At 38.8% G+C, this 21,740-nt stretch overlaps 3 protein-coding genes across 3 annotated transcripts; 1 reads left to right on the top strand and 2 right to left on the bottom strand.

The window, feature by feature from the left end:
* The first annotated feature begins 112 nt into the window (after positions 1 to 112).
* On the top strand, positions 113 to 11,056 carry LOC117295400 (very long-chain acyl-CoA synthetase-like). Its single transcript, XM_033778038.1, has 10 exons — positions 113 to 670; positions 2,616 to 2,787; positions 3,327 to 3,554; positions 4,583 to 4,741; positions 5,068 to 5,192; positions 7,416 to 7,616; positions 7,822 to 7,915; positions 8,557 to 8,755; positions 9,450 to 9,547; positions 10,724 to 11,056. Exons 1-10 carry the CDS (start codon positions 359 to 361, stop codon positions 11,038 to 11,040), a joined length of 1,905 nt encoding a protein of 634 aa, XP_033633929.1. The 5' UTR covers positions 113 to 358; the 3' UTR covers positions 11,041 to 11,056.
* A 539-nt stretch (positions 11,057 to 11,595) lies between these two features.
* On the bottom strand, positions 11,596 to 15,003 carry LOC117295401. Its single transcript, XM_033778039.1, has 4 exons — positions 14,779 to 15,003; positions 12,931 to 13,071; positions 12,148 to 12,304; positions 11,596 to 11,684 (listed from the first exon to the last, which is right to left on the bottom strand). Exons 2-4 carry the CDS (start codon positions 13,007 to 13,009, stop codon positions 11,612 to 11,614), a joined length of 309 nt encoding a protein of 102 aa, XP_033633930.1. The 5' UTR covers positions 13,010 to 13,071; positions 14,779 to 15,003; the 3' UTR covers positions 11,596 to 11,611.
* A 616-nt stretch (positions 15,004 to 15,619) lies between these two features.
* LOC117295402 lies at positions 15,620 to 17,530 on the bottom strand. Its single transcript, XM_033778041.1, has 3 exons — positions 17,237 to 17,530; positions 16,443 to 16,602; positions 15,620 to 16,255 (listed from the first exon to the last, which is right to left on the bottom strand). Exons 1-3 carry the CDS (start codon positions 17,241 to 17,243, stop codon positions 16,180 to 16,182), a joined length of 243 nt encoding a protein of 80 aa, XP_033633932.1. The 5' UTR covers positions 17,244 to 17,530; the 3' UTR covers positions 15,620 to 16,179.
* Positions 17,531 to 21,740: the final 4,210 nt, after the last annotated feature.

The raw sequence follows: 21,740 nt of genomic DNA, 5'->3' as shown, positions 1-21,740 counted from the left end.
CACCTAGACTTGTGGACAAGTCGTTAAATCGGCCCCACGCGCTGAGATAGTGGTCTCGCGAGATCACTGCTCTCGCGCGAACTGATGGCTCCCCACTATCTCAGCGCGTGGGGCCGATTTAACGACTTGTCCACAAGTCTAGGTCACATCCCCCTTTGCGACACTGGTAGGGAATACATGTACTGAGTGTAGGCCTACCACTTTCTTTGTATTGTAACTGTAGGTCGTACCACACTGTTATAATACGGATCATGCTCTCATATAAACCAGCTGTTGATTACCGTACTGCGGGCAGGTTGTTGCTGAAATGATTGCAAATTCTGCAATGAGAGAGTAAGCTGCAGTACGAACATTTACCATGGGGCTGTTATTTACAATTGTCTGCTCTCTCTTGGCCGGTATTTTAGCCGTCGTGGTCTTCATTCTCTGGACGTACCCAACTTTATTCAATGACCTCTCCGAATTCCTCCATGTGTTGAGGTCAGTTCTCAAACCAATCGAGAAAGTGAAAAGCAAAGGGTATTTATTTGTGGATGTGTTTGAAAGCAAAGTGAGGGACAACCCGAAGAAACCTCTCATCCTGTTCAAAGATGAGGTGCACACATACAGTGATGTGGATCGAACTGCAAATAAGGTTGCCAACTACCTAAGAGGGAACAAGATTGTCCAGGTACGTTATTTAACAAAAAAAAAATGAAAAGTTTCCGCTGCCACCATTTTTTCATTCATCAAGAAATAAAATAGTATCCTATTTTTGTGAGAATTAGTGGCAGGAAAGTTGTCCATAATTTGTAATTATACCAAATGTGTTTCGATAAATTGACATAAATAGAAAAACACCTGTGCAAATCCTACCCCAATTAGTGTAACGTGATATAAGCCATCATACATCTTGTGTGCGAAACGCGATCTACTTTAGACTGAAAACTATTATTATAAACACTTTGATATTTGTATGTGTGAGGAAAGGGTACCACAACATTGAGCTAAAGTTCACGGGTTAACATCTTAAAATGTTAATAACTAGTCTAGTTTATCGTCTAATATTGGTTTCATTTGTATTTCTTTGTAATAACTTATTAACAATAATTTGTTTATGGCCTCCAATAAACTCCTACAACCTCGCACACAATGCACCGAACCGTGTGCACAATAGACAGCCGACAACAGACAGCCCTTGACCCCGCTACAGCCCTTGACCCCGCTACAGAAGGTTGTGCCTCAGTGTTTGTACGCTTAGCGCAGTTCACGTTTAATTACAAAAATAAAAACAGTATTATAAAGCAAAATATGAATACAAATTCCTCGAAGCGCTCACCAGCAAATGTATAGCATCACGAAAAACAAAAACTTTGAGTTTGTTTCCCAATTTGAGCCAACTAACAAATTTATGTAAAATTAAGCCAGACCAGCTGTTACCTAAATGAAACCGTTAAAAATACTACTAACATTTGCATTATGACATGGCCTAAAGACAATTCTATTGTTTGGTTGGAATAGACGAACAAAATGTAAACAAAACCTTTAATCGTGTTAACAATTGTGACCAAATTCAACACTTTCGGTAATCTTTCAATAACAAAACAAAAACTCAAAACGCATCCCATGATTCAACACTTTCGGCAAATTCAACACTTTCGGCAAACTTTCAATAACAAAACAAAAACCCAAAACGCATCCCATGATTGGTAACTTCGTTTCCAACAAACTGTGGCTATCTGTGTTTGATTTGCATTATTATTGCTTCCAATAGTTTCCCAACCTCAGAACGATCTTACAATAGGATCGATACGACTAGGACCCGTCCTATAAATCCTCGGATCGATATCCTAATAGGAATTATGTTGTGCTCTGAAGTCAATTCGCATTTTTGTTGTCTGTTCTTGTCTGTTCTTGTTTCGTGATGCGCGGTTCTTATGTCTGTACAAAAATGAAGGTTGTTTGATACAATTCTCAGCTTACTCTAACTGCCTCGTGCTCTCGCTCCTCTCTTCTACATAGTTAATTCATAGTTCTTTATTTAGTTTTCTCGGTCAAATTCGGCACATGAGCAGTCAATTTCATTTTCATGCGTTCGAATTAAAGCTGTTTTGCCTCTCCAGTTGTTACTGCGTTTCAAATTCAGAATTCGGCCATTCAATTTCGTTTTGGGTCGAGTCAAATTCCTTAAGCACTCTGTTCAATTTAGCGGGGCGTCATTCTTTTTCGTGACACACACGCCTCAAGAAGCGTCTGCGAATTTGAATGCTGCTTTGATGAATTGTTAAATTGAATGATTATTGTGTAAATTCGAATGACGCAACATTACATTTGACTAATCCCAAAACGATATCGAATGACCCTTTTGATTAGCATTCGATTTTGCGCGAAATAGAATAGCTTGGTGGTTAAATTGGCTGCTCTTTTTCCGAAATTGACCGAGAAAACCTGTATTTGCTTTTAACAATAATTATATCAAATTTTTATACTCTTCTATGCGCTTTTGATTTTGTAACATTAGTATAATATATTATACTGACACATTAAATAACAAAAATAAAAATGAAATAAACGTCATATTGATTTGAACTGAACGGTTCTTGCTCCCTCTTATAAACTTCATTTCTTGATGACAGTTCGGAGACGTCGTAGGTATCTTCATGCAAAATGAGCCAGCCTACGTGTCTACATCCATTGCCCTTCTCAAGTTGTACGTTACGGGAGCTCTTCTTAACATCAATCTTCGAGGAGAGACTCTCCTTCACTGCATCCGAGTTGGTCAGATGAGGAAGATCATATGCGGTCATGGTAAGAAAAGGACGAATAACAAACTGTTCAAGAAACTCACATGAAGCTCACAATACATGTAATACTCTCTGTATCGTTCTTAGTATTGTGTTCCTTGTTGATTTGTTGTGTTGTTGTTGTTGTTGTTGTTGTCGTCGTCGTTGTTGTTGTTGTTGTTGTTATTAATTTTGGTTTTTATCCATACACCGATGTGTGTTAGCACTGTATACTCAGTACTTTCCCGAGTCCTGTGAAAAAATATCACAGGCATGTTACTCGGATGGGATTCGAACCCACGACCCTTGCAATTCCAGAGCAGCGTCTCACCAACTAGACCACCGAGGTTGCCCGGCAGCTAGAGGCAGTTGTTGTTGTTGTTGTTGTTGTTGTTGTTGTTGTTGTTGTTGTTGTTGTTGTTGTTGTTGTTGTTGTTGTTGCTGTCTAGTACCACCATGCACCTCATTACTCGTCTATGGTTATAAAGCTGGAACCAAATCCAAAGACGTGGTTCCTGTGAAGTGATATATGAACTTAAATTATTCTCATAAACTTTCCTTTAGATCCAGCGTTGATCGAAGCAATGCGGGAAATACAATCCGAGCTGGAAGCAGACAACATCAGTGTATTTGTCATTAAGGAGGCGGGAGATGATACCTCCCTCGCCGCTGGGTTCTTGACCGTCGATTTGGCGTCTCCCCTTGCGTCTTCTGACGTCATACCGCGGGATGTACGGAAGGGGGCTTCGTACTCGGACCCCGCCCTCTACTTTTACACTTCGGGAACTACTGGTAAGAACAGTCCAGGTCATGATGATACAATTATAACGAACTTTATGTGATGTCATGTGAAGGAAATCAATAGAAGTTAATGACTAGACAGCTGAACAGATTGATTGGAATTTCTCAGACAAATCAGCTTTTTGTCTGCGCTGATTTTGTTATTGGCATTGATAGGCTACCGTAGCCTTGCTGTATGATGATGTCATGAGTTATGAATAAACCATCAGTGAATGCTACTACTTGAGTCCTTCCGTCTTAAAGGCCTAGGACACTATTGGTAATTGTCAAAGACATAGTCTTCACAGTTGGTGTATCTCAACATATGCATAAAATAACAAACCTGTGAAAATTTGAGCTCAATCGGTCATCGAAGTTGCGAGATAATAATGAAAGAAAAAAACACCCTTGTCATACGAAGTTGTGTGCGTTTAGATGGTTGATTTCGAGACCTCAAGTTCTAAACTTGAGGTCTCGAAATCAAATTCGTGGAAAATGACTTCTTTCTCAAAAACTATGGCACTTCAGAGGAAGCCGTTTCTCACAATGTTTTATACCATCAACCTCTCCCCATTACCCAATACCAAGAAAGGTTTTACGCTAATAATTATTTTGAGTAATTACCAATAGTGTCCACTGCCTTTAAGAACAGGTATAATGATGTACTATATTTTACACAATATGTAAGCAAACGCTACCTCCATCCATTGGTCATGTACCTCACATCAAATAACAGTAATGGATGCTAACAATCAGTTTGCAAATAGGAACCAGACTATTATGTTCATCAAGCCTCGGTTTGGTAACATTGATATCAATGGGAGAAATTTAAGACGGCTGCACCATGATAAGGTCTATTGATTTATAATGAGTTACCAACTAAAATTTGTGATTTTGTGTTGTACGCTACATTTAATTAGAGGTGTGATTGTGAAGGTTTCCTTTTAAGAGTCTAAGAGCCCCCAGTGCAGAATGATAAAACAACATGAAAAATATACCATTTTAATTGATTCTATTGTTTAATGTCATCAACCTTGCAGGAATGCCCAAAGCAGCGCGATTCACACAGGAAAAGGTTGTCGTAGGAGGAATGATCTTACAGTTGTACCATCTTGGGCCATCTGACGTCATGTACATTCCGCTACCGTTGTTTCATAGTGCAGGGATGGTGATTGGACTGTGCAATGTCATAAGTTCTGGTGAGAATCTTATTTATTTATTTTACTTATTTTAAATCTTAAGACATAAACCATGTGAATACAAGTTGGACAGGGGCTGGCAAGGTTTTATGTGTAAAACCAGATCTTGTCTTGGTCCAAGACGTTACTACAGATTTAAGATGGTCTAGAATGTTACGAGAATGAGATCGTAATTTACTATATCATACTCGTAACAGTATAGACCATTGTATTTCTAGATCAGTCTCTATACTGACTAACAGACGCAAAGTTGACATCTATAGAACCAGAGTGTTTGCATTTCCCCCTGCCCTGCCTAATGGTGAGTGTTCCTCTTCTTTTCTTAGGAGGAACTGTTGTACTACGAACCAAGTTTTCAGCTTCGCAATTTTGGAACGACGTAAGACAGTACAAGGCAAATGTTGTTCAGTACATTGGTGAGATATGTCGGTATCTCCTCGCTCAACCCAAGGTAAAGTACGATAAGTTTGGCTCGATTTAATCTTGCCTATACGGATTCAATCATAGTATTGTTTACATCGACTGCAGGGACTGAAAATATAGATTTGTTTGGAAGGGACGTTTGCGATCCGACCTAATCCCATGCTTTAATAATTTTATTGATCTGAAACAAAACTCTTTGAATTGTGTTTTGAAGTGTGTTGCTCATTTTTATTTCGTCCTTGGAAAACTGGTTTTTTTTTTCGTATGAGCGTAGCGACGTTGCAGGAAATTAGACCAGTCCACACAAAAGTACAAGTTCTGTACTGTATGCAGAGATGCCAAGTAGTACGATTTTGTCGTATTTTGTACGATAAAAATAGTAAAATACGATAATACGACCACCCATGGTGAAATACGATATTTTGAAAATTAATACTAACGTTTTTTCCTCTTTTTTTGACAACCAAACTATCTGAATAAAACTTGCCTTTTCATCCACAAAATGTAAAATATTGTATTTACCGTTATTCAGGAAATAAAAACGAATTATTCAACCTTCAAATTTGAGTGCTTGTCGTTTATTTTGACTAACTGGAGCCGAAAGTCCAGCCGTGAAACTATAACAACGAATAATACACACATGCGTCCGTGCTTCATGCTGTGTGCAGTATTTGCCAAGTAGACTTGATTCAAGTCCTGCGAGGTCACTGTCCAATGTTGGTTGGTGGATGCAGCGTTAGGCAATGGAAAAAGGGCTTTGCACAGGACTTGATTAGGACTTGAGTCAAGTCTACTTGCCAAGGGTGGTTTCCAGACACGCTGATTGCATCATTACGGTTGAGATAACATGATACCAGTTATACATTTGACTGTCGCGTACCCAGTCTTGTTACGGTTAAGTACAATGAAAAAGTGAATCGCCAGACAAAGACCATTCCCTGTGTAGTGTGTGTTTGTTACGCCGTGTCTAGGTTCTAGCTCGATGTTTGCACGAGTGAGAGTTTAGCGTGGGCAGGATCTTAATGAGTTTTTTTTAAGAATAGGCCTATAGATTCGCAATGGCATCTTCCAAGATCAGGAAACAGTCTTTTAAGAAGGAATACTCTGTGAAGTGGCCATTTATTTTACCTTCAATTAAGGATACTTTTACGGCAAGATGCCAGATTTGCTCTTGTGACATATCCATAGCACATGGTGGAGCAACCGATATTGTCCTGCACATAAGCAGAAAGAAACACCGGGAAGCTGCCGAGGCCGTCCGGTCCACCGCTAATATCACCTCAATGATGAGGCAGCGTACAGATTACTCTGTTACACGAGCAGAAACTTTGATGACCAACTTCTTCATCGAACATAACATCGCATTTGCAGCTGCGGATCATCTGACTGATCTGGTCAAAGTAATGTTTCCCGACAGTAACATTGCCTCAAAGTTTGCTTCTCGGCGCACCAAAACTTCTGCTATCGCCCGAACTCTTTAGCTCAGTAGCCTACTTTGTGAAGAGGTTTCACTATATGGAAGACAAGATGGATGCACTGGAAGAAGAGTTTGGTCAGTTTCAGGTAGATCCACTTGAATCTCTAGTGCTAGACCAAAGAGTTGATACAGTGTGGATGGAGATATCTGGTATCAAAGACAAAACAACTGGCAAGGAGAAATACTTGTACCTCTCCAAGATCATGGTAATGATCCTGTCTCTTGCACACAGCAATGCCGAGGATGAACGTCTTTTCAGCCTTGTGAGAAAAAATGCAACAGACTTCAGACCCAACTTATCCACACAGACTCTCTCCGACTTTCTTACTCAAAAAATGTACAGCCACGCAAAAAAAGTAGTTTGTCATAAAATGACCCTGGACGACCAACTTTTGGTAAAATGCAAGCAGGCAGCCAGAACCTACAATAGGCAATAGACAACAAACTTTTGTTGCACCAGATATGAACAATGTGATTAAAAGACTGTATAATGTAGGGCTTTTTTTTAACTTGAATGTGACCTCAATCAGATGAAAGTTTTGTGCGGGATGGATTTTTGGCGTTGATATTGGCGTAAGTCTTTTTTTTTATTTTATGTAATTGCCGTTTTCAAAAAATACTATTTTTGTCTTGAAAATACTATTTTTTGTTCTTTGGAGTACTATTTTTTGGAGACAGAGGTTGGCATCTCTGTGTATGTTATAACATTGTCCAATTGGGTAATACACTCTCCATTTTGATCTCTGTCTATGTTTTGCGTTTCCCTCACTGCAGTCGGATCTTGATGGGAAATACAGCCACACCGTCCGCCTGGCTATAGGTAACGGGCTTGGCGAGGACATTTGGGTGGACTTCAAAGAGCGTTTCAACATCAAGCAGATTGGCGAGTTCTACGCAGCCAGTGAGGGCAACCGTGGTTTCTTCAACCTGGACGGCACAGTTGGGGCTGTAGGGACGTACCCCCCACTTATGAAGGTAAGATTTAAAAGTCGGCTAGATCGGTGGTCTATTAGTGGTGTGACATCTGCTCTAGCATTGTAAAGATCCTAGGTTCGGATCCCACCCGATTGATTGTCTGTGTTCTTTTTTTTTCACTGAAAGTCGGGAAAGTACTGAGTGCAGTGTTTCAAACACATTAGTGACAAATAATTGATTAATTTTGTGTTATTTCACCGGACAGAAACTTGCGGGTGGTATTGAGATAATAGATTGCAATTGGGAAACGGCAGAACCAATCCGAGACGCCACAGGAAAGTGCATCATTCTACCTAAAGGTAAGTAAGGCTATTATATTAAAGTGTCAAAGTCTGTTGTAGAGTAGATTTTCTGTATATTTGTTCGTCACTTTGTTATTACTAAAGTTTGTCACCAGTACAGTGTATTAGATATTTCTTGTAACCTTGAACTGCAAAATTTAAGACTTATAAATATAAATTGAAATTTTGGGGGCTTAGTGGTCTTCCACCATCATCTGCGTTATTTCGAGACAACAAATCAAAAAGGCCTTTGTATTTTTCAGTTTGTCTCCACGTTTTTCATCGCTTAGCAATTGTCTTAATAATTTCAACGAAAATTTCACGAGGCCAATATGTAGGCGGGTTTCCACATAACGTAATCCACAAGGAAGGCCCCAAACGACAAAAATGTAGTGGTAGCACCACGATAACTTGCACAAACCCTTTTCTCAAAAACATTCATACCATTGGATGTTGTGTACGGTATAGTTGATTCGTCGGTGTCCATTTGCTTGTACCCCCCCCCCCCACGAATTAACACATTTTAAATTCTGCAAATTTCCTTTCCATGTCACACAATTCAAGTGCGCAAGAAACACCCCGTTTAACCCATTTTCAGTAAGAATTTTGTTGATCAGAATTCTTTAATTTTTATTTCTCTGTCTTTAAAACATCACCAGGTAAAACGGGTCTATTGGTGACGAAAATCACCCGCGAAGCCCCTTTCAGTGGCTATGTAGCCGGCCGGTCTGCAAACGAGAAGAAGGTCGTGAAGGATGTCCGTGTAAAGGGGGACTATTACTTCAATACCGGGGATCTTATGCTGATTGATGAAACAAGTCACGTCTTCTTTAAAGACAGACTTGGAGAAACATTTAGGTAAAGCATGTGATAGGCTACACAATTTCTACTACGACTTGTGAACATGATTGTTAGATAATGTTGAAAGTAAGCATATAATTTTCTTCGACACATATTTTTGCCAACTCATAAATTTTCTGTTCCTCGTTCGTTCGTACGAAGAATATCAGGGACTTCATCATCTAAACATGAAGATCCCTAATAAGCAAGTTGATTGTCTCATCATTGAGCTCCTGAAGTCCAAAACCACCGCGAGGAGATTTGTCGATAGGACCAGCATGGATAATATTTATGATCCATCTTTTCACTGGTATAGCTTGGCGATGGATCAGCTCCAATTTTATGCAGAAAATATTGTGTAAATATTGTGTAAATTTCTGTCCCTTATTAGTGTGTATAGTCTGTTTATGTATAAGACATAATAGGCTACACACAAAACGTATTAGTCCTTTCTGCCCCGAGCCGACGAGCTTCAAAACAGAAATATAAAATCAACAGGCATAAATTCCACGACTGACGCTTTTAATGGATGGAAATCTCTCCAATTCTGATATCAGTACAACAATTATTCAAAATTTTGAAACAGTCATAATGGTCCAACTTGGACAACATCGTTATATAAAGATCGGTACGCTGCAAGATTCAATTTTATTATTAAAAACTTAATCTTAATAAATTAATGTGCATGATTATTTGTTCCCATTGTTTACAGATGGAAAGGAGAGAATGTATCCTCATCTGAAGTAGCAGCAGTTTTAACTGAGTTGTCATTCATCACAGAGGCAGTAATTTATGGAGTCAAAGTCAAAGGTGAGAGTCTGTAATTTTGTTTTGTATTTAGAATGCAAACTTGACTCATCACATGTAGCTATCATCAGAGGATTTATTAACCACAAATTGGTTTGGAATGGTAATGATTGTGTGTTAATCAACAACATTGTAGTAATTTCAAGTTAACACTGAAACAAGAGACCTTGGTACAGCCATCTTGAAATCTTCCCTTTGATATCAATGTTACCAAACCGAGGCTGGAAGAACCACATAGTCTGGTGCCTTTTTGCTAAATGATTGTTAGCATTCATTATTGTTATTCGGTGCGAGGATCATGACCAAGATGGAGGTAGCATGATATAGGTCTGTATAATCTGCCCGAATATAACATAATGTTTACTTTTGAAAACGATCTCGTAAGCAAACACAATTCTACAAGGGATAGAAGAGTCAACGATACCACATCATTATTATAGCAAGAATTTATAATAGTAAGAAATTCAAGTTGAACAAAACATAATGTTTTCTAAATAATTTCTCAGAATTAACCTTGAAATGGAGAACCGTTTATATATGGAATTAAGTTAAATTTGTTGAAAAAGAACTTGAAATTTTGACATTTTGTGGTTTCAGGACAGAGTTTACAATAATTTAAATGCAGGAATATCAATTCATATACCTTCAGCTCCACCGAGTTTTTTTTTCACATTTAAAGACACTGGACACTATTGGTAATTGTCAAAGACAAGTCTTCTCACTTGGCAGTGTATCTCAATATATGGGTAAAATAATAAACCTTTGAAAATTTGAGCCCAATTGGTCATCAAAGTTGCGAGATAGCAATGAAAGAAAAAACTCCATGGTCACACGAAGTTGTGTGCTTTCAGATGCTTGATTTCGAGACCTCAAGTTCTAAACTTGAGGTCTCGAAATCAAATTCGTCGAAAATTACTTCTTTCTCGAAAACTACGTCACTTCAGAGGGAGCAGTTTCTCTTAATGTTTTATACTACCAACAGCTCCCCATTACTCATTACCAAGTAAGGTTTTGTCCTAAACATTATTTTGAATATTTACCAATAGTGTCCACTGTCTTTAACAGTGATTCTTCTTTGGCCCACACCAAGAGTGGCTTTTAGCCTTGTTTTTGGCAAACTTGCTTTAAACAAATTAAAACAAATTAAAACATATCGTTATTTTCCATCAAATGATGTAGGGTATGACGGACGAGTAGGAATGGCGGCCATTGCCATTCAAGACGAGGACCAAGCCTCGCAATGGAAACAGCTCTACACCCACGTCATCAAACGACTGCCCCTGTACGCATGTCCGAAACTGATCAGGATCAAAGGTCAAATGGAGACTACCAACACGTACAAGTACCGGAAGGTAGCATTGGTGAAGGAGGGATTCGAACCGGAGGCATGCATGCCGGATCGGTTGTTCTTTATGGACAAACCAACCGAGACATATGTTACACTGGATGCAAGTTTGTATGACAAGATCATTAACAAAGAAACCATTGTTCATTGATCATTGATGTTAGTTTTTTCGCATGTTAAACAATGCCTAGCTTAACTTGATTTTTGAAGGAAAAATGTACCATCCAAATTTAAAAACTATGCTTCACTTCACGCCATGAAAGGGGGTTAGATTAATACTGAAATTAATTATTTTACGTTCAGCATTTGACAACTGATATGAATTTATTTTTTTACGTTTAGCATTTAACGGTGTTTAACAAACAGTTGTTTGTTCTCTCATTTGTAATTGTTGGGGTTTCTTTGAAAAGTAAAATAAAGATAAACGGATATGGCAAGCAAATTAAAAAGACAAAACATGCCGTTCTATAAATTTACATTTGGATTCTCCCAATATTTAAACTGAATTACCGTATTTATTTGTGAGTATGGTTTCAGTTTCTTGTATTTATTTCTGTAATCTTAAGCCTACATTTATAGAAACTTAGAGAAACATGCAAAACTACGCACACAGCAAGACATTTTGTAGAGTAAAGAACGTGCAACCACCCCAAAAGATGTTAAACAAAACTACTAAAACAATTTCGTAAGTTATTTAGGCCTACTGTAAACTGCTCGGATCTCTACTTGTTTTCATTGTAGATATCAATATACATCTCGTAAACACCAGAAACCTTCTTCCAAATTACCAAGTGCCTGAAAAAAATAAAAAAATTATTAATTGAAATTAAAATGTATAATCCAGTGCGATTATAGTCAATGATGCGCACAATGTCTGGTTTGTTATATCACAGGCAAATGTGTTTTGAGTTGTGGAAACTGTTGTATGTAAATGTTTAAAGTCTTCCAAGTTAATTCATCCGATAGTAGTAGTTTTATATTTTTTCAGTTGAAAACTGAGTAGATGATCTGAAATAACAGATACATGAACTATGTCTAGCAATTCTTTATAATTTTTATACATTGGTAAATGTTGGCAAAGAAGCAATCTATGTCACTTCCATGAATTCGTAATAAAGCGATTTTGATTCTTCAGTTGGAAGAGTTCTTGCCTTTGGAAAAGGGAATGCAAATTAATTGATATATTCTAAACGCTATCTTACTCCACAAGTTTATTTTGTACAAATATTAATATCATGTTGAAATAATCAATACTCACTTTCCTTCACACACGGGACCATCTGGGTTTGAAAATTTGTACTCGCCGCGTTCGAAGATGACGTCACCGTTGCCATCCATTGGACCTATCTCTAAAGTGTTCCACTCCACTGACGAGCCACCTTTGTCTCGTAGGTCCCTTAATCCCTTTGGTATAGCTGTATATAAAAATGATGAGTAAATCAGAAATATTATTTATTTTTTATAAGTGTGGAGGGAATAAAGGTTCTGATTTAACAAAGAAACGTGTTGAGTGTTCATTTTTATTGATGGTGCATGGTTTGACTCATTTCGTGTGCAGATTTTTGTTGTTTTTGTACTGATTCCAGACGGGCCTGCCCAATTATTTCAGTCCAGTTCGTTCTTTGTCTTGTTGTTTCAAGACATTATCTGCGTACTCTCTCACCGAATTGACAACATTTTCGTCATATTAGGTACTTGAATCAAAACTGATTAATTTGTGCAACAATTCATAAACCATAGCCGTCACACGAATGCGGCTGAGTAAGAGAGATTAGCTATCCCCAGCTTGGCGTTTATGTTCATTTGCGGGGCTTTGCCGAGCTGGGAAGATCATCTAAAGAATACCCCAATTCGGCGGGAATCATCATATAGGTCTTTCCCAGCCTATGAGCATAACGGTTAGCTTGTCTATCCGCTTGAGACCCAGGGCTCATACATGAAACATTTAGAGCGAACCCACAAGTGTTTGGTTTGGCAGATTGATAATGATTTGGTTGATGTTGAGTACAAAACAAATAGGAATAATGAAAAGCAAACTTACTCTCCCTCCCTAAGATGGTTTCTTTTCCTTGCGGCATCAGCTTGCAGTCAAATGAGTAGATCTGACTAGTTGATACCATGTCATTATTTAAGAAATGCTTCTTCCACTCCTCTTTCCTTTTTTCGATCGCAGTCGTAATGTCTGTAAGTTATAATAATGAGATTAATTTACAAATAATAAAGATAACATTGACAATTTGCAAAGCGCACAAATCTATAGTGCTCATGTCGCTAAATAGAAACATAAAAACACACATGTACAATTACCAAAAATGAAATGTTACACTATAGGCTAAGAGGAAATCAAGAAATCCAAACATGTGATAGAGAAATACAAAGTAAAATACTTAAGAAAACATCAAATGAAAGAAATCAAAACACCCCAAGAATTCCTAAAATTCTCAGAACAAAAAGACACAAAAGGAGGGGTACAACATGCCACATTTCAAACACTGAATGATTTTCCCTTCTATACAGGTACTAGTTAGCTACGACTTTTTAGTTACAAATACACCAGAAAAGTTCACGCAAAATCATCACGCGTGGTTAGTGTTAATGGTGTGACCTTTCTGTCACATGGGGTGGAAAAAACTACAATCTAAATAGAGCAAAAACATGCCAAAATTAAGCTTCGAACCCCTAATTTATTTTAAATAATATTAGACTTACCATCCATGTTTCTTTATGCTTGTGTGGTTCAAACTGAACAATGAAAGGTGTCGGGCCGATGCTTTGCTTTATCGTAGTCATTGTGATTATAGGTTCCCAGACTCATTTAATTTGCTGCGTGTTCCATTTTGTTGGTTATATCGTCATCGTTGTATCAAAATACATTTATGTTTAATTTTACTTCTCTTTTTATTTATTTTGTCTTAACTAAAAAAGGGTACCTGACTAAACATTGCCCCACTTTGTGTGTTCATTATTTACCTTGAGACCACTACACTAGTGCCTTGCAACGACTATTCATGTGCATATTGGCTTGTAGATAGGCATTATTCTGTTCTTGAATGGTTTTATCTTGGCAAGACACGCTCATTGGAAGTGCATTGTGATCGGACATAGTAACCATTTAAGTGGCGAGTAGGATTTGAAACTTTGCATGGTGGAAGTAAGATATAGAAAAGTTTGCGGTAACACCATGTAATAACAATCTCTAAATGAGTTGGGGTGGTTCTGAAAAGAACCGTTGGATTAACTCGACGTTTCGAGATTGTTATTACATGGTGTTACCGCAAACTTTTCTATATACATTTAAGTGGCATTGAGTGCTGATATAGTCTCCTAGCATGAGTTGGGGGGGGGGGGGGGGGGTGAGAATTCAATTTGTTTAAAAAAAGAATTTGTTTAACACCCTGCAGTGAGGAAAGTTTATGAAGGCATACGATGTCATTGGCTTAACCACATCGTACCCACTGGTCTGCTCATTACCACGATACCCTAAGTTGGACCATACCACACACTCTAGAGGGGTGTCAATCAAGAATCAATAGCGGTCATGGGTGTATAAGAAACACCATGCCTGCATGTACACAATCGGTTTAGTTGTCAATGGTCTATTAGATACAAACTTAGTTAATTGAGCAAACAAAAATAAGCTGTACAAAAACACTCAAACATTGTTTTACAACAAAACAAGTTAGGCCCTACAAGCAGAGTTCGTTTGTTAAACTAAGACATCCTCTTAAAGACAGTGGACATCCTCTTAAAGTAAGTGGACACTATTGGGAATTGTCAAAGACCAGTCTTATCACATATTATTGTAACACAAAAATCCTGTGTCAATAACCACAACAATACGGAGCAATGAAAAACACTAAAAACCAGTATTTCTGCTTGAATTCCTTACCGTTTTATTCCAGACGTCCAATCTTTATAAATTCACAAATCTAGACACAGAAAAAACATCTCCAGGCGAGCGGGTTTACCAATCTTCCAGCAGGGGGCCAACCAGCAACTAGCTCCACCGCGGAGCCGTGCTGGCGCCCTCTACTGGCTGATTGGCACGAATGGTACAATATGCATAAAATAACAAACCTCTGAAACTTTGAGCTCAGTTGGTCGTCGAAGTTGTGAGATATGATCGAAATAAAAGAACACCCTTGTCACACGAAGTTGTGTAGTTTTAGATGCTTGATTTCGAGACCTCAAGTTCTAAACTTGAGGTATTGAAATCAAATTCGTGGAAATATACTTCTTTCTCGAAAACTACGTCCCTTCAGAAGGAGCCGTTTCTCACAATGTTTTATGCTATCAACATCTCCCCATTAATCGTTACCAAGTGAGGTTTTATGCTGACAATTATTTCGAGTAATTACCAATAGTGTCCACTGCCTTTAATGAAGTGACCGCATTTTTTAAAGGTTTTCCAGGAGATTAGAGCGGTTCAAAGACAGACAGGAATGACATCTACTAGTCCAAAATTAATACTTATTTAGGATTCATTAAAACAGATAAAACAATACTTCTATTCACAACAATAGCTTATTTGAACATATTTTTTTTTTATATGCCTATATCAGCGAAAAGGCAAATCAGCGAAGAGGGAAAAAACACTCGAAGTCACTCTCCATGTTTCTGGGAGAGCGAGAAAAAAAAACCGAACAAAGATATTGCCAAAATTAGGGAGACCGCCAACAAAGGACTATATAATTCAGTTGACAGTAGATTCTGGACCCACACCCCCCCCCCCCCCCCCCACAGATATGGCAAACTGTGTACAAAATTCTCCTGAAAGCGCCCTCGTTTGAATCCTCCTCCTCCAAAACTTTCCTATGACAGAATATCCGGGGACAGATTTGTCCAGAACACCTGCACATTAATCCGGAGGTCATTGGTTCAATCCCGTTCTATACGATGTTCTTTGTTCTACCTATAAGAAAACATCGTTTCTTTTGTTTGAAGCCTATACGGTACCATGGAATTCATTTCGTAAAAACGATCAATAACTTTGTAATGCAAACTCACATTAGTTTGTGTTCGAAACAATTGATTTTAGTTGTGAGTATTCGCTAGCTTGTCCCATTTCACATAAAGATCACAGGCAATGTATTATACATTAAAAGAGTTGCACTGGATTTGTAATAATTTGTTTGTTATCCTTTAATTCAAATTTTGTCAACTACACAAAGCGTATAGTTGACAATTTTGGCCCTACATAATTTTGGGAGCAGTAAGGGTCCGTTGTGTTTCACATTCGCATTTAGATCCACTCGCCGATAAGTTTGGACAACCATAGGATTGACCACAATTAAGCCGTGTTGTCGTTGAAAATGTCAATGTGCATTTTATAACCTTCGCTTGTCTTTTTCCAGATGACAACATATCTGTGGAATGAAAATAAATACCTGGGTTTCAGACCAGCAACTTTCAATATCTATAAAACCACGCATGTGTTATTTTTTATTATTATTTATTATTTTTATTTTATTACTGGCGGTACAGCTTATACAAATGGGGTAAACTCGAAAGTTGGGAGGAATTTCTAAAATAAATAACGACATGATGACGTACTTGCCGACAGCTAACTCTGACCCATCCGCTTTACCGAATATATAATGTCCTCTCTCATACACCGTGTCATCAGAGCCCCCTAGAGGTCCGGCTTCATCAGTTATAAGCTGGCACGAGGTAGCGCCCATGTCACGCATCCCACCCATCACCTTGGGGACAACTGCATGAAAGAGAATTCATAGAAAATAGCAATGAACTTTAACGTAGATTAAATTATTTTAAAGCCTTTCAAATTTTTGGGCATTCATTTTCATCGTTTTGTGTGTTTGTGTGTTTATAGATATTTTCTCATTGTGCGATGGCCAGCGAGCAGTATTCTCACTTGGTGTATCCCAACATTTGCATACAGTAACAACTATGTGAACATTTGGACTTAGTTGGTCATCGCAGTTGCATGAGAATAATGAAAGAAAAAACACCCTTGTTCCTAAAAATTGTTTGCTTTCAGATGCTGAAGTCATTTATTATTTGAGTGAGAAATTACCCCTTACTCAAAAATCCGTTACTTCAAAAGAAGCCGTTTCTCACAATGTTTTATACTATCAACATCTCTCCATTGCTCGTTACTAAGTAAGTTTTTATGCTAACAATTCCTTTTTAGTAATTTCCAATAGTGTCCAGTGCCTACAACCAAGGATATAACACTAAAAATTATCTCTTGACCCATGCGAAGGTCTTGGAACCAATACTAGCCACCTCCCCGAGTAGTGTCAATTACCATGGTTTCCGATGAGTGTGTCCACTCCCTGTGGCATCATTCTACAATCCTCATTTATTTTGAAGTGAATACTTACTGGCCATGGTGTGGCAGGTTGTTTGTTACAAAGAGCTGTGTGTGGAGAGTTCTTGCTGTTCTGCGACGGCTATTTTAGAGCTGGGTCTGTTGGTGTGTGTGATTGTACGATACGTGACACTGGGAACATTACACGTCATGTGTTTAAAGGCTGGCAGGATTGTGCATGGCCCTTTTATAATAAAAGAGGGGATAGTTCAAATAGCAGGGTCAAATTCGGCAAATTCTTTTTAACCAAGCTCTAGTGCTACTTTGTCCGTGGCTTTAAAATAAACCACCATCGAGCATAAATCTGAGCTGTGTGTGCATTAGTCTTTCCCCGAGACGATATTGCTCGATATTGGATAGTGTACTGCGCTAAGCTAGACCTTATCGCAAATACCAATGCGCAAGCGCAGACTGTTGAATGAGGTGCATTGTGGGATATATATGGATCAAATTTGGACACCAGCTAGACCACAATGCACCTAATTCCAAGCTTTACGCGCGCGCCCCGGTATTTGCGAAAAGGTCTTTGTAACTCGCTAAAGCGCGCCCTCCATCGACTGGTTCGTGGGGCAAGACTAGTCTCCGGCGTAGTCTAGCGAGCTAGACTACGCCGGAGTCTAGTCTTGCCCATAGAGCTATAGCTATAGACCTTTCTTTTGCAACGTCACAGCCCGAGTTTGTGCCAACCCAGATTGGAAAACTATAGAAAGTGCAAATCAAGAATAGATCGCTATTTTTGGTAACAGTGTTTCAATTGATGTTGTTTAAAACAAAGCAACTTATCATGAGAGGTATTTTATTTATATGAAAATTTGCAGAAAATGTTGAATTTTGTGGAAACATCTGTTTTTACGATTGAGTGTTTTACTAACATTCGGCCGACCATGCCAACCAAGGCGGTTTGTTTATCAACAAAAGAAAGGTCTATAGCTCTATGGTCTTGCCCCACAAACCAGTCAAAGGAGGGCGCGCTTTAGCGAGTCAGAACTGAACGCAGTACACTATCCAATATCGAGCAATCTTGGGGCAAGACTATGTGCGCGTCCCAATGCGGGACGGCTGTGCGGTCTACACGTGCACGAGGTGGTTCTAGTGAGCACTGACATACGCCCTTTTCGAATCAACGGCTTCGGCTCCAGATTCGGCTTAGGCTAGCCCACCTTGTTGAGCTGTTAATGGCTCCGCTTTTAACATCGGTCTCATCACTGTCACCATTACAGCCCACCTTCGATACATGTCTCAAACGCTAAGTTTTCAAAGGTCGCAAAATGCGTGGTAGTTTCATTGCAAATTTCTCCCATTTAAAAAAGTCCTTTACTACTCCAACATACCTCATTTTATTCCTTACATTTTGTGGAATTACTATGACACATAACAGGGCTTACTAAATGATGACTTTGTCCAGATGTGACGATTTGAAAATTGGTTCAAAAAATCGTGTGCAAAAATTACATTTATCGTGACATGTTCTTGGGCGCCGCCATGTTTTAATGATGCTCCTCTTGTTGGACGTGAGAAGTCAGGGCACCAGGCAAATCTTACAAGTCATGAATATCCAAGAGGTAATGTCACGTGACGCGGTATGGCTACGCTAATTTATCAATTTGTGTGGTGTACAAAGTAAATATGAATATGTATGAGGTGACACTGCGCGGTGGTAGTTTCCAGATACAGCGCATCGCTACGTCACCTTATACATTATTCAGTTTTATATTTGGTGTAGCATTGTTACAAACTGTAGCTAGCGGTCGTAGTTTTGCATTTATGGCTTTCCACAGTTTCCCAAACCTCGTTTGGCAAAAACTTGGGCTGTGACATTGTAATAGAAAAGGTCTCTAAAAGCTGGTCTCTAAAAGCTGGAATGTTCTATTCAACTCGGCTCCGCCTCGTTGAATAGAACATTCCATCTTTCAACTCATGTACATATTCGCACCATTGCACTCATAAACATTCATTATGTGTATATTACTGAACACGCACATAAGCCTAGCGATCATGACGTCACCTTATGGATATTCATGACTTGCAAGATTTGCCGGGCGCCCACGATCAACAGGAGGAGAATCATTAAAACATGGCGGCGCCCAAGCACATGTCACGTTAAATGTAATTTTTGTACACGATTTTTTGGACCAATTTTCAAATCATCACATCTGGACAAAGTCATCATTTAGTTAGCCCTGACATGCGTCATATTAATTCCACAAATGTAAGGAATAAAATGAGGTATGTTGGAGTAGTATAGGACTTTTTTAAATGGGAGAAATTTACACAAACTACCACGCATTTTGCGACCTTTGAAAACTTAGCGTTTAAGACATGTATCGAAGGTGGGCTGTAATGGTGACAGTGATGAGACCGATGTTAAAAGCGGAGCCATTAACAGCTCAATAAGGTGGGCTAGGCTTAGGCTAGCTTGGCACTGTGGTTGTTTTGAAAATTTGCGCGTGCTTTGCCTATTACGCGCTCAGGGTTTCAGACAAGAGAACGTAGCCTGAGCCAAATCCAAAGCCGAAGCCGTGGTTTCAAAAGGGCCACAGTGTCTGGAAATGGCTGGGGAGTGTCCAGTCCCTTTTACAAACGCGAACTTTACAGTGTACTCTATGGAACAATGTTTACTTCGAATTTTAATTACAGGAAATAATTTTTCACCCGTGTTTAAACATGACCGGTGTTCTCCTAGACTTGATTCAAGTCCCATTCTCGTGTGAGAGGCCCTTAAGCATATCACGCCAACTTACTATCAAACAACCCGTAGCATACACAGTATACAGTGCTGCGCGCTCGCCGTCAAAATGTGGTCCCGAGAATGCCTGTCCCGCGTGCGGAACAGGTTTGGGAACGAAGAGCATCACAAAACAGTAGTTTTCTGGGGATGGCACGGGATTAGGACTTGAGTCAAGTCTAGTGTTCTCCCCGAAATATGGCACAGGCCTTAATCGATGAAGTCATTAGAAACAAGCAAATGGGTACGCGCCACTTCGCCCAACTCTCGCCCAATAGTACCCACAAACATACAACAAAACATTAGTTAGGCCCTACAAACAGAGTTCTTTCTTCAAACCAAGATACCCTCTATATTATGAGGTTACAGCATTGTTTAAGGCTTTTTCAAGACATTTGAGTGACTCAAAAACGGACAGGAATAACCATCGACTAGTCAAACATTAATATTTATTGAGCATTACAATATAGATAATCAGACTTCTTATAACACCTTTTTTTGTTTGAATATATTTGCATATATTACTGTTATAGAGGTTCGTCAAATTGTTATCAGTGAAAAGGCAAACACACTCCAATTGGGCACTCTCAAAAATGAAAGGTGTCGGGTCGATATGCTTATCATAGTTAACATGATTGGGTTCCCAGAGTCACGTTAAAGGGAAGGTACACGTTTGGTAATTACCTAAGGCAAATATTAACTTAAAACTGACTTGGTAACGAGCATTGGAGAGCTGTTGATAGTATAAACATTTTGGGAAACGACTCCCTCTGAAGTAACGTAGTTTTTGAGAAAGAGGTAATTTCGATGACCAATATTGAACCCAAATGTTCACAGGATTGTTATTGTATGCTTATGGGATACTGGTCTTAATTACCAAACGTGTACAGCTAGTGCCTTTAATCTGTTGGTTCTCATGTCACACTTTTTGGTGGTTATCGTCATCATTGTATGTTTAATGTTGGTTCTCTTTTTACTTATTTTCTCTTGAAAAAAGGGTACCTGATGACTAAAGATTGCCCCAAATTTACGTGGTTGAAATGTTTGAGACCAATATACCAGTGCCTCGCAACGAATATTTTATGTGCTTGGAGGCATTAATCTGTTCTTGAATGGTTTTATCTTTGCAAGACTCGCTCATTGGAAGTGCATCGTGATCGAACATAAACAGTTTATGTGGCATCGAGTGGAATTAAATTTGTTTAAAGAAGTTCTTTTTTAACACAATGCCATGATGGCAAGTACATGCAGGCCTACGATGTAATTGTCTTAGTGTCAATCAACAGCGGTCAAAGATTTGGTTAAGAGTGTACAAGAAAACACTCTGCCAGCAAGTACAACAGCGGTATAGTTGTCAATGGGCTCTTAAAAATAGATGAAACTAAAAACTTAATTAATTGAGCAAACAAATAAGCTTTAATTAACGCGCAAATGATAATGGACCCTTCCTATGAAATATGCTAATTACATTAACGCATGCGTACAGACCCTATTGGTTTGCAAACGCCAGAGTTGTGCACTAAACAGACGCACACACGCGTCTGTGTAGCACAGCCATTAGCCGTGTACAAAACACACAAATATAGAATTAAATATTATTCTATTCTATTTCTACGACAAAACATAGATATAGAATAATTCTGTGGTACAAAACAGCGCGATGTTTCCTTATATTTTGCCAACCAAAATGTTAGTGCGCACGCGCTTTGTGCATCTTACATATTTCATGGGAAGGGTCTATACGCCTTTCTTAATATTTATGCATGAGGTACGTCACAATGCTAATCCAAAA

This window comes from Asterias rubens, chromosome 10, assembly GCF_902459465.1.
Source record: "Asterias rubens chromosome 10, eAstRub1.3, whole genome shotgun sequence".
NCBI classification, from domain to species: domain Eukaryota; kingdom Metazoa; phylum Echinodermata; class Asteroidea; order Forcipulatida; family Asteriidae; genus Asterias; species Asterias rubens.
Note: the sequence above shows the minus strand (reverse complement) of the source record. Positions and strands in the feature narration are given on the sequence as shown.

Bases quoted from the DNA above. Each gene is read 5' to 3' on its own strand.
- LOC117295400 (XM_033778038.1), top strand. From the start codon at position 359: ATGGGGCTGTTATTTACAATTGTCTGCTCTCTCTTGGCCGGTATTTTA. The intron at 671-2,615 runs GTACGTTATTTA...TCTTGATGACAG, and splicing joins GAGGGAACAAGATTGTCCAG to TTCGGAGACGTCGTAGGTAT. The intron at 2,788-3,326 runs GTAAGAAAAGGA...ACTTTCCTTTAG, and splicing joins GAAGATCATATGCGGTCATG to ATCCAGCGTTGATCGAAGCA.
- LOC117295402 (XM_033778041.1), bottom strand. The intron at 16,256-16,442 runs GTACGTCATCAT...TTCATTCCACAG, and splicing joins TCAGAGTTAGCTGTCGGCAA to ATATGTTGTCATCTGGAAAA.
- LOC117295401 (XM_033778039.1), bottom strand. From the start codon at position 13,009: ATGGTATCAACTAGTCAGATCTACTCATTTGACTGCAAGCTGATGCCG. The intron at 12,305-12,930 runs GTAAGTTTGCTT...TTTTATATACAG, and splicing joins AACCATCTTAGGGAGGGAGA to CTATACCAAAGGGATTAAGG. The intron at 11,685-12,147 runs GTGAGTATTGAT...TATTTTTTTCAG, and splicing joins GGTCCCGTGTGTGAAGGAAA to GCACTTGGTAATTTGGAAGA.